General features: G+C 42.0%; 1 protein-coding gene across 2 annotated transcripts; it reads left to right on the top strand.

Annotated features, from left to right (window-relative positions):
* Positions 1 to 144: 144 nt before the first annotated feature.
* On the top strand, positions 145 to 11,617 carry LOC133999369 (casein kinase I). Of its 2 annotated transcripts, none has more exons than XM_062438584.1 (11): positions 145 to 335; positions 3,239 to 3,329; positions 3,586 to 3,696; positions 4,028 to 4,176; positions 4,820 to 5,048; positions 7,433 to 7,603; positions 7,821 to 7,969; positions 8,091 to 8,283; positions 8,441 to 8,580; positions 9,549 to 9,616; positions 9,707 to 11,617. In XM_062438584.1, the coding sequence occupies exons 2-10, from the start codon at positions 3,254 to 3,256 to the stop codon at positions 9,579 to 9,581; spliced, it is 1,251 nt and encodes a 416-aa protein (XP_062294568.1). In that variant the 5' UTR covers positions 145 to 335; positions 3,239 to 3,253; the 3' UTR covers positions 9,582 to 9,616; positions 9,707 to 11,617. The 2 variants fall into 2 exon arrangements, with proteins under 2 accessions (XP_062294568.1, XP_062294567.1); XM_062438583.1 differs by having other exon boundaries at positions 7,821 to 7,975.
* Positions 11,618 to 11,737: the final 120 nt, after the last annotated feature.

Here is an 11,737-nt window from a genome sequence, read left to right as displayed (position 1 = left end):
ATTAATGAATGGGTCAAATTTATGGAGGAAGGGGCTGTGTTGTGTGACGTACGCCCTGACATCCAGAGGATGACATCATCGACGTTGTGAACAGGCACGTTGTTAAGTAACGAGAGGGGGAGACAGACTCGAGTGGAGGACGGCCGCTCAGCCCGTGCCGCTGAAGCTTCTCAGGGACTATCAACAGGGAGTGCTACCGACGACAGAGCAAAGAGCTGGGGGTATGAACGTCGCTAGAATCCGCTCCCATCCTCCTCTGCCCAGGCCCCTGTCCGACTGACAACCACCAGAACAGAATCTCCACCGAACCAGCTCTCATACGAACCTTATATCGGGTGAGTGGCGGGTCGGGGAACCGGAGAAACCAAGGGGGAAAAGGGGCCTGATTCGGCCGAATCAGAGTCTCGTAGTCACGGCTTAACAGGAGAGGGGGAGGGGGTGAGTAGTAAAGGATAGCTATCTACACAGGCTAGTCCAGCACATACATGGGTGCGGTTACAAGTAATTTAGAAAATGTGGCGAAGTATGATAACATTTAGAGCTTGTTTCAATTTCTATAATATTAGTGGTGCAGTAAGGTTACGTATCACCGTTTGGTGAACGTAATTCTACTAGCTTACTCTTAGTAGCTAACACTTCACTACCGTCAATGCCTGCGGTTCGTATTTTCACTAACGTTACTTAAAGCGTCTGCAAATTACATTCACGGTTATTTTTACGTGTCATTTCTAGCTGTTTTGTAGATTTTATTCAGTTTGATATTTTAGCTAATGTGTTGCCCTTGTAACGTTAATCACAACTGACTTGCTTCTCGTCAAATTCGCTACCAGAAAACTGACATGTAGCCTGACATCTGCTATCGTCGTTAAAAAAAAACAGATTATCGGGGTATAGTTGAGCAAGTTGGGTTTATTCGAACTATGTTTGGAGTCTGTAACACACGAGTTAACTGTGAAGTGACAGCTGCATGAGTGTAAGAGGCGTAGCACTGCTCTGTTTTTCATGTGATTGTGAAATCTTCTGGCTTTGGGTCCTGACATTTTTTTCATTGCTGCACAGAGGAGTTATTTTCTCTTTTCCATGCAGAGATACTTTTTACAATGTTACTTAATACATACTGAGGAATTCAAAACTATTTGGCACTTGGGATTTTTTTTTTTTTGGGGGGGGGGGGGAGTTTAACAGTGATGTACAGATAATTTAATCAAAATACACCACCTTCTCAGGACACTCCCACCTCCACAACGACCACTACCACTCCCCTAACCAGCAGATATGTACTGCACCATATTAACCAATCCACTGTCCTGCAGAAGATTACTACCATAATAGCACATGATACTTATCCAAGTGCAATGTGATGGGCTAATTCCACTTGCTTCACACACACACCATCTTTGGAAACGTTAAATAATGCTTTCCTGTCACTGCTCAATGTACTTTGGTGTAAGTTGGAAAGTTTTAGAGTGAACACATGAAGGTTTATGCAAAGGAGAACTACACGGACGCGGTCTTCGACATGCAGTGAAACCAACGTGCAGGTTTAATACTGCGTGTCACTGATCCTGTACCAAGTAATTAATCAATAGCTCTTACTGGGTAGCCTTGTGATTAATGTGGGTCCCTGGCTGCATCGCATGAGACGCCCTTTTGGTGTGATGAAGCCTAACCCTTTATTAACCCAAAACCATCTGACTACGGCACCTCGTCCTCTCATCGGCTAACGGTTGAAGAGGAGGTCCCGGGGCCGGCGTCTTGTATGTAGCACGTTGGGTCAGTTGATGTCTTCACTCGAAATTGGGACAGATTCGGTTTCGAGTTTCAATCATTTAACGAGGCTCCTATGATCCAAGATGATAGTATGCCAGCCATCATCACTGTTTAACTAGTGTTGGAACAGGATTAGTGTGTCTGCACCTCCTCTTTTTTTTTGGTTGCAATCAAAGTAACATCAAATGTAACCTCTGGGATCTTTTCGGTTGCGGTCCAGGAGGATCTGGGTGTGGAGCGCTGAATGCAGAGTACTGGTCCTGCAGAATTGATGATGACTGCTTGACTTGGCAAAGCCTGTGAAACTGAGGTCGTCTGGGAATGCTTTGTCATGCAATTTCTTCGAGTTGTCATGAGAGCATTTCATGTTTTTTTTTTTCTATAGGGGAATCTGGATTAAGGCCGTTCCTCGTAGTCCAACAGAGGAATCAAGTAAAGATGATACGGTCTATTTCATGTGTTGCCTTGTTGGATTGTGGAAAGGGCAAATGACATGAACTCATTTGAAAGCTCTGAGCCTGACTCAAAGTTTTTTTTTCTTTTCTTTGAATGTGCAGCAGTGCCACATTTAGAACGATGGTCCACAGTTGCTATAAAGGGCACAGTTTGTTTACATGATGTTCCCAAATTGGTGGTGAGGAAGCAAATCTCTTTGATAAATTATGCTTGCCACTTTTTTTTTTTTTGCTTTCTGAAGTTTTATTGCACAGAATCGTCTGAGGGCCTTGACACAGATATAGCCGGCCAGCGCTCCTCGGCTGCTCGTGTCTTCCCTCCCTCGGTGGCGTCGGCACAGAGCGGCCGAGAGCTCGGTCTTGCTTTCGCAGTGGCTGCACAATATGGCGTGGTTGAGGGAGTGCTAAATAAATGATGATCTCGGTGCAGCGTCACGTGCAGTTCAGCTCAGCACAGCTCAGAGAGCGCACTTCATTTCCTCATGTGTGCCAAATCTTTGGTACTCATGCAGCAGATACCGTTCCACTTCTTGTCTGAGTGGCAACTGGCATTACTAGTCTAGCCCTCATTTTGCTATATTTCTTTCTCCTCCCTACCCTGCTTTTGCTGATCTCACTGAAACACCCCCCCCCCCCCCCCTCTCTCTCTCTCTCTCCCAACCACCCTAAAAAATCTAATCATGTGTTGCTGGAGGCCAGACAGCTGTTTGCTGATCAACTAGTCCCGCTCATGCCACATTCTCACACAAAACTGCACACAAACATCAGGTCAACGCGTCCGGGATTGACGATCATCATCATGTGAGAAGCTGATGATACTTCCCCCTCGTTCTAGAACTCTGAGGGGAAAGAGGAGGAAAATATATGTGATACTCAGCTCAGATGTACAGTAGAGGTGGTGGTGAAGGAGCAGAGAGGTGCAGCGCACACACACACACACACACACAGGCCGGCCCGGTGTCATGTGTCCTTTATGGCTTTCTAATCATCTCTGTGTTGTCTTTCGATGACAGTGACGACTCGCAACCATGGAGCTGAGAGTGGGGAACAAGTACCGGCTCGGGCGAAAGATAGGGAGCGGTTCCTTCGGAGACATTTACCTCGGTAAGTGGTGACGGACACTGTTTTGTTTTTCAATTACACGCCTTACCCAACTTTCCATGTGTCTCCTCTGTTATAAGGTTCTTTCCACATGTGGTCTCCCTTTTTCATTCTGTGCCATTAACCCCCACCACCACCCTCTCATCTGGGCACCAAACTTGATTTTCCTTAACATTCATCCATCACTGGCCTGGTGCTGGTTCGATTGCCACGGCTCTTACAGTTGTATTTTTTTGCGTCCTCTCTCTCTCTCTTTCAGGTGCCAACATTGCCACCAGTGAGGAGGTCGCCATCAAGCTGGAATGCGTGAAGACCAAACACCCACAGTTGCACATTGAAAGCAAGTTTTACAAGATGATGCAAGGAGGAGGTAAGGAGCAAACGCAGCTTTGACACGCTAGGCAAGACATTCTTTACACATTCTTTATCTTTTTTTTTGGTCTGAACTTAATATTACAGATGCAAATGCCTTACTAAGCCTGCTGGAAAGATGTATAATGAATTATTTTAATAAAAAAAAATATATATATATATATATATGAATGACTGACTTATGATTTTCACATTGTTATGATAGAAAGCTAGAGACATGAACCAACAGAGATGTTAAAGTTTAAAAACATGGCAATTATCTTTGTCGGTGTGCCAGTAAAAACAGGTTGAACAAACTTCATGCTGACTGGTGTGTTTGTGTATTTTAGTGGGTATCCCATCGATAAAATGGTGTGGCGCGGAGGGAGACTACAACGTGATGGTAATGGAGCTGCTCGGTCCCAGTCTGGAGGACCTCTTCAACTTCTGCTCCCGGAAGTTCAGCCTAAAGACCGTCCTGCTCCTGGCAGACCAAATGGTACACATCTAAACCCTCACGTTCCAAACAAAGTGTTTCTCATTCCTCTCAGATAAGATCTCGCTATGTGAAACAAATCTGTTTACTAATAGAATCGAGAGAAGAAAGATTTATGATCCCACTAGGTCATCTGCATGACCTACTTGACTTTTATTTGTTTGTGCACGCTCTATTTATAAACATTGCACATGATTCCCCCAAGGCTACTTTAAAGGATTATACATGTTTTGGTCTTCGCTACTCTAGTGCATCCACTGTACTTTTTAATTCTGGCCTGTTCTTAGACTGTGCTGGCCTAGATATTTCATTTCATTAGATGGCTGTCTCGAACGCACCTCGTCTCACCTTTTGTTCTATCTGTGGCCAAGTTGCTGTGTCAGTCGTCGATGTAGGTGTTTGACTCTCCACCTAAAGCCAGGAGTTATCACCTTCCTCTGTCCTGTCTCCGTATATCTTGTTGTGTCCTCCCTCGTTCTCCTTTTTACACCTTTTTAGTTTTATCTTGATATTGATGTTTTGAGTGCACCTACTTCTGAACAGTGACTGAAGCTTTATTTCTATCAAAGTGTTTTCTGTCATGTGCTGCAGAGCCTGACAGGTTCACCACTCTTTGTCTCACCTGTCCTTTCTTTTTTTTAAATAGATAAGTCGTATTGAGTACATCCACTCCAAGAATTTCATCCATCGGGATGTGAAGCCTGACAACTTCCTCATGGGGCTCGGCAAGAAGGGGAACCTGGTGTACATCATTGACTTCGGCCTGGCCAAAAAGTACCGCGATGCCCGCACACACCAGCACATCCCTTACAGGGAGAACAAGAACCTGACCGGCACAGCGCGCTACGCCTCCATCAACACACATCTTGGAATTGGTAAGATGCTCAGAGGACTTGATTTTATTCCTTTTTTTTTTTTTATAAGGCTATTGTGTATGAGTCTCAAGACGGCTGCCCACCTAAAAACAGGTTCTGCTTGAGGTGTCTTCCCATTAAAGAGGAATTTTTCCTCGCTCATGGGGAATGTTGGTTGTCTGTAAATGAATACAGTCTAGACCTGCTCTATGTGAACAGTGCCCTGAGATGACTTCTGTAGTCAATTTGCTGCTTTGTGTTTTCTAGAAAGCCTCTATTATAGTTGATGTGAGTAATGTATGTTTCCATTCTATATATTACTGCTATGGCAGGAAAGTCCAGGTGTTTGAAAGTGTGGATAATCCTGACTAAAGCAAGATGAATTGTATTCATTCCAGTTCAAGCCTGCCTTGCCTCGTTGCCCTGTAAAACTGTCCGTAACAAATGTAATATTTTCATTCCATGGTTGTGTATAAGGCATAATTCAGACTCTTTAGTTAACGCTGTGCCCGGTTTGATGTCAAAAAGAAAATCATACATGTTTTCATAAGCAGTAGCAGTAAAAATTTGAGTAGTTTTAAAATTATGCAGCATCACTACCATTGTGTCTCATTTGTCATTAAAGTAAAACTTCACTGTAAAATTTTAAGAGTGGTCCTAAACAGTAGGCAGACATAGTGGGGATGTAAAACAACTCAGGGGATTAAGTTGGTGGGGGTATGTTGCTTAATGTATCAACATGGCATATCATCCAGGAAGTCCAGTTTAGTAACAGATCTGTGAATTTGACTTATCATATGTTAACACTCTATATAAGCTAACGCTGCAGCAACTATTTTATATTTTAGAGTTAAGCAGTTGAAATACTTAGAGACGTGCATTATAAAGTAATCACCAGGATTATGTTCTAGCATGTTTATGATTGGCCAACCCAGTGCCTTGTCAGATGATGTCATATTGCGTTGCAGGAAAAGTTGAGTCTGGTACTTTCTCCTGGATGAGTCTGCGTTTTCAATTTTCATTCAGAGGAATGATGGGTCTGAACGCAGCCTTAGTCCGGTTTAGGAACATTCAGCGTAATCCTGCCTCTAATTACCATGTTAAGCGTGATTCATCAGAGCCGGCTTATAATATCATCTCCTCTCTATGACACTCGTGCTTTGCCTGAAGGTGTAATGCACTTCATTGTATGGCATATTTTCCTGTCATAAGTTGTCTTTGGAATTGCTCACGTGCCTTTTCTCTGCCTTTTTAGAGTCAGAACATAATAATACCCTGAGTTCTTACTGACGCCTAACTTTTCCTTGAACCAGGAAGCTTGCCGACTCTGGCTAAACATTCCATAAACTGATGTTCATCATTGACACCCAGCTTCCCCTCCCTTTGTCCCTCTGATTCATTTTGGATGTTTCCTCCAATCTGTATCAGTCATTCTGTTTATACCCACCCTATCAGATCATACAGAGGATGTGAGGGAAAAGAGAGAGAGAGAGAGAGAGGGGGGGGGGATGCCGCTTGGGATGGAAAATGTGTCATTTTTAGTGTAATTCGCTCAAATACATTCAGCAGAACACTTTTTATGTAACCACTAGCTGAACAGTTGCAGCCCCGATTGGTGATTTATTTCTGATGTATTTTGCTTGGATGTAATTGACTTGGATGTAATTGACTTGGATATCGACTGGAGGTACAAACAAAAATGGAGATGTACAGATATGGAATTTTCAGGGCTGATAACAAAAGACAATCATTTCTTTGTTTGTTGTGGTCGATACGATAGAGTAAACAATAATATTGATCTCACAAAAGGACAATAAAAGCCATGTTTTGAGTGTGAAGCTTAACCAACCAGTATTGTTCCTTACCCTGCTTCCACTTTATAAAGTTCAGGAAGTCATCTTGTTTACTCTCCAAAAATGAGAGCACCACACTTTCAATTGTTGTCAGATTTCTCAGTAAGAAGTTTCCCATGATCACTTTATTTTGTTGGGTTATCATATGAGAGAAATCAGCTGTCTGGATGTAACAGGGATTTGCTGAATCTTGCCGTCCTAACATTATATTATCAATTATCTTCTACACATTCTGTATCAGTAACAGACCCACAGATACTCAATAAAATAGATAAGCACCTGCAGACACTTTGACCCAACCAGTTACCTTGAGCTTTCTCTCCACTTTCCAACTATAGTCATGGTGAAATTAGTTGTTTGGCCGAGTTGTGACATATTCCCAATTTGAAGTTGATGTTTTAAAAATAATAACAACAGACTGAATTAGTCAGAAGTTTCTTATGTCAAAACTGTAAACGGCGCCATGATTTAAAAAAATAGTATGAGTATGAGGCAGACATCCCCTCAGCTTTCTCACTCAATCTAAAATGCCCTCTAACACTCCGTCCACAGAGCAGTCCAGACGTGACGACCTGGAGTCTCTCGGCTACGTCCTCATGTACTTCAACCTGGGATCCTTACCGTGGCAGGGCCTCAAGGCTGCTACCAAAAGACAGAAGTATGAAAGAATCAGCGAGAAGAAAATGTCCACACCCATCGAGGTCCTTTGCAAAGGATACCCTTGTAAGTGATGTTTCTGTGTGTCTCTCTGTGTTTCTGTATTTCTGGAATTACTTGCAATGATTTAATTGGAACACCAACAATGCAAATGTTATCTAATCAGAAAAATCAAAGGTCATCACTCAACCACATTCAATGGTTGCGTTATGCTTTATGACAGAGTTGTGTGCATTTTGAGTCGCCCCTTGCTTAACTGTGTCTCTTGTTTATTCCCCTGCAGCTGAATTCTCCACATACCTGAATTTTTGCCGTTCGCTCCGTTTCGACGACAAGCCGGACTACTCTTACCTACGACAGCTCTTCAGAAATCTTTTCCACCGACAGGGTTTCTCTTATGATTACGTCTTCGACTGGAACATGCTCAAATTTGTAAGTGTACGTGAAGTGTCTCTAACTGATGTAGTCAACTCTTACTTAACTATTTCATCACAGTGCTCAAAAATCTTGCTTTTAATACAGTATAGCTAATGTAAAGATCTCGTCTTATCAGGGTGCGAGTCGAACAGCTGAAGACGGGGATCGGGAGAGGAGGGCAGGAGATGAGAGGGATGAGCGGATTGGTGGAGCCCCCAGGGGATCTGCAACACGCATCCCCGCAGGTCCCAACCCTGGGCCTGCCAACAGAGTCAGGAACGGGCCAGAGCAGGCCATCTCCAACCCTGCCTCACGGGTCCAACAGTCTGGTAAGAGTTGTGCTAAATTGCTAAAGTGTAGATTAGAAGCTGAGATATAGTCAAATTAGTTCCCCTCACAAACTTGAAATAAAACCATACTGATGCTAAAATAATTTTTATATCCAAATGAATTGTGGTCGGTTCTCAATTTTCGACATCATTTCAGGGAACACGTCGCCTCGTGCAATTTCTCGTGCGGAAAGGGAGAGGAAGGTGAGCATGCGGCTCCACCGTGGAGCTCCTGCCAACGTATCGTCCTCTGACCTCACAGCCCGTCACGACCAATCCAGAATTTCCACATCACAGGTGAGGAAACACACACCTACTTTGGTCAGCCTGGGCACACACACTGCATTAGTGGGGGAAAAATGGAAATCTGTGACAATGCAAATGTTATGTTATAGCACAATGATCCATTTTCCTTACAGCAGGATATCTAAATAACCATTCATATTTAAAGGGGAACTCCACCAAGTTTACACATCCTAGTCTGCTTACATGTTTTGGGGAGTACTACTGCATATTATCAGCATCTTAAGTTGTGTCAGTTGAGTTGGTGTCAGTTGAGGCTAAACACCTTAAGTCTGAATTTAAAAAAAAAAAGTAGTAGGAGTACAGGGCTGAATTGGTGGAGCACTCATCTAAGTAACTGTAACTGTAAAAAATGTTCTACATTCAAAAGTTTGACCTCCAGTAAAAGCACAGAAGTATTAACAAAGAAAACCACTTAAATTTACTTCAGGTCTCTTCAAGATGTGCCCGAGTAGTTCAATCTATAATAAAGCCATATTTTAATATTGCTCATATATTTTGGGCGTTTAAAATCGGAATCTGCAGAGTACCTCATAATTAGACACAAAGTAATTAAACACAATATTTTAGTGAATGCACTTGCATACTTTCCACTACTGGTATTAAGCATGTTGCAAAAATCTCATCGTATACAAATTAGTTGATGCAACAAGAAAACATGAGCTGTTTTATCTTTGGGAGTTTTGCAATGAATGTGTTACTTTCCCTCTTGTTTTTCTGTAGGATAACTCAGTTGGAGTGTTTTGATGTGTTTATTTGATTGTTACCTTCAGGCCTAAACACCACAGATTCAGCATCCTAAACAACATGTTTGTGATTTGCCATCAGAGCTGTCAGAACAAAGTTATTATTAAGGAACCATCTTTTCAGGGCTCAAAATTAGCACCAGAGGGATGGACCCAGCTCTGTGTGTGTGACTAGTAATCTGCTCATTCTGATTCGCTATTCTGGTTCTTTTGCAGGTCAGTGTGCCATTTGAGCACATGGGGAAGTAGAAGACTTTGGCTCTGCATGCACATGAAAATGACAGGTGAGGTCTGGTTTCATTCACAGGTCGACTGCAGAAATACATTACTCACACTGCCTTCTCTAATGACTAAAAATCCATTTGTCGTTACAGGGCTGCAAGGTATATCCATCGCTCCAGTTTATTTTCCTTAATTTTTACCTTGTCTTATGAAAAGATCATTGCCAATGGACTCATGGATCTTTGGAACAGTACAGTCAATCCCAAAAAGGATCCAGGGACTATACATGACTGTATCCAGCATCCACTCTCTCATGAACCCTCTTTGCTAAACCCTGGATCAGCACCACTTCACTGCAAAAGCAAATAAAGGACAGTTCTACACCATTATTACCCCCATGGTTGCTTCTAACGGCCCCCCCCCCTCCTCCTCCTCCTCCTCCTCCTCCTAAAAACATTCCCACAATAACTCTGTCTGACAAATGTGAAGAACTGTTTGCATCAAAGAAGCAAAAAGGTATCTGAGGCACACGCATGTTTCTCGTCGAAGCTCAACTTGCTTTTTGATTTAGGCTTAGTAAATATTTATCTTTCCGTTTTTAACACTTGCAGAACAACTTTCTTCCGTGAATGTCGTCTTTTCAGTCTTTTAATTGGCGCTTTTTTTGAGAGCGAGAGATAACGGCTAAACAATGAAGAAATGGGGAGAGGTAGGTGAGGGGTTGAGAGCAAAAAGAAAGGTAAGGTTGAAAGGATGAGTAAGTTATGTTTTAGCTGTTTTTCTTCTTTTTTTTTTTTTTTTTTTTAGAGTAATGTTTCTGTTGAAGTAACAGTCGGTGCTTGCTTGCCCTTCACCCATGTTGTGATGATTTACTGTCCCTCAAAAACGTAGCCACCAAAAACATCCAGCACCCCGTTTCTTTGCCTGTTCTGATTCGCTTGTTTTCTCTGGTTTTTAGTGTTAAGTGGGTAAGGTGAAGAATGACCATAGATATTGCAAAGACACACTCCAAGTCTTGAGGGAAGCTCCTCAGGAAATTATCAGTGTATTTGACCAGAGACCATAGCTGCCCGTTTTGATTAACAAATGGTGGCTGCAATTTTTATGATAGTTCTTAATGTTACCTTTTTTATTCTTTTTGTTATTGGAGGTCATAGGGGAATGGGCAGGCTCTGTTAGGGATGGGTCTTAGGGGGATGGGGCATCCAATTTTTTTCTTTTTCTTTTTTTTTAATGTTTACTTCACTGTAAATATTTTTTATTTCGATGTAAAGCCAAATGTGGTTATTTGTTTTAAGGTGTAAAGTAGAAAAATGCATACTAATGACATAAACTGGGGCTGGGTTCAGAATTTTAGGTATTTAAAGTACTAAATAGTGGGATGGGCTGCTGTTGCTTTGCCAGCTGGGTCATCCAACATTGTGTGTGTGTGTGTGTGTGTGTGTGTGTGTATGTATGTGAGAGAGACAGAGCGTGTGTGATACAGTGAATCCCTGCTAAGAATAAAAGATTAATTTTTAGTTTGTATGCAGATTGTTTTTCTGTTCTATTTATGTAAAACTAACTTTTATTTGTCTGAAATAACTTTGTGTTCTTAATCCTCTTATGTTGAATTCTTCTTCCTGTAACTTATTAGAAGTAGCTTGTTTGTGAAGTTTTTTTCTGTCCATTTCTTCCCTTCTTACACTTTAAAAGGCTGTCTGACCACCTCATATAATACATAGGGCTCCCTCTGCAAAAACGATATGCTAATAGTTTGATGTCACCTTTGGTTTTTAACCTCCAGCAACCTTGATGATGTCATTCAGAAGAAAACATAACAGATTTAATTGCAGGGATGTGTAAATAGTGGTGTACTGTGTGTAATTACCTTTGTACAGGCCACCATGACCCAGTGGCATAGTAACTCTTGTGTTGGGGATGCTATAGAAGAGTTTGAGGTGATGGGAATTTCACTTTATGTATTGTGTACTGATATCTTGTACAGTTCTTTAACACACTTTATTTACAACAGTATTTGTGTATATTTTATGAAGTAATAAAAACGAATAACGTTGCTCACACCTTTTTGCTGACCTTGTTATTGCGCATGTTATGCTGTGTTTGTTTTTAATAGGAGGTTCAGGACATCACATCACACGCAGTGCAGTCTTACCTGTGCAGAATTACATAATGTTTAATGG

Source organism: Scomber scombrus, chromosome 18 (genome assembly GCF_963691925.1).
Source record: "Scomber scombrus chromosome 18, fScoSco1.1, whole genome shotgun sequence".
NCBI lineage: Eukaryota > Metazoa > Chordata > Actinopteri > Scombriformes > Scombridae > Scomber > Scomber scombrus.
This window is presented reverse-complemented; position numbering and strand designations above follow the sequence as displayed.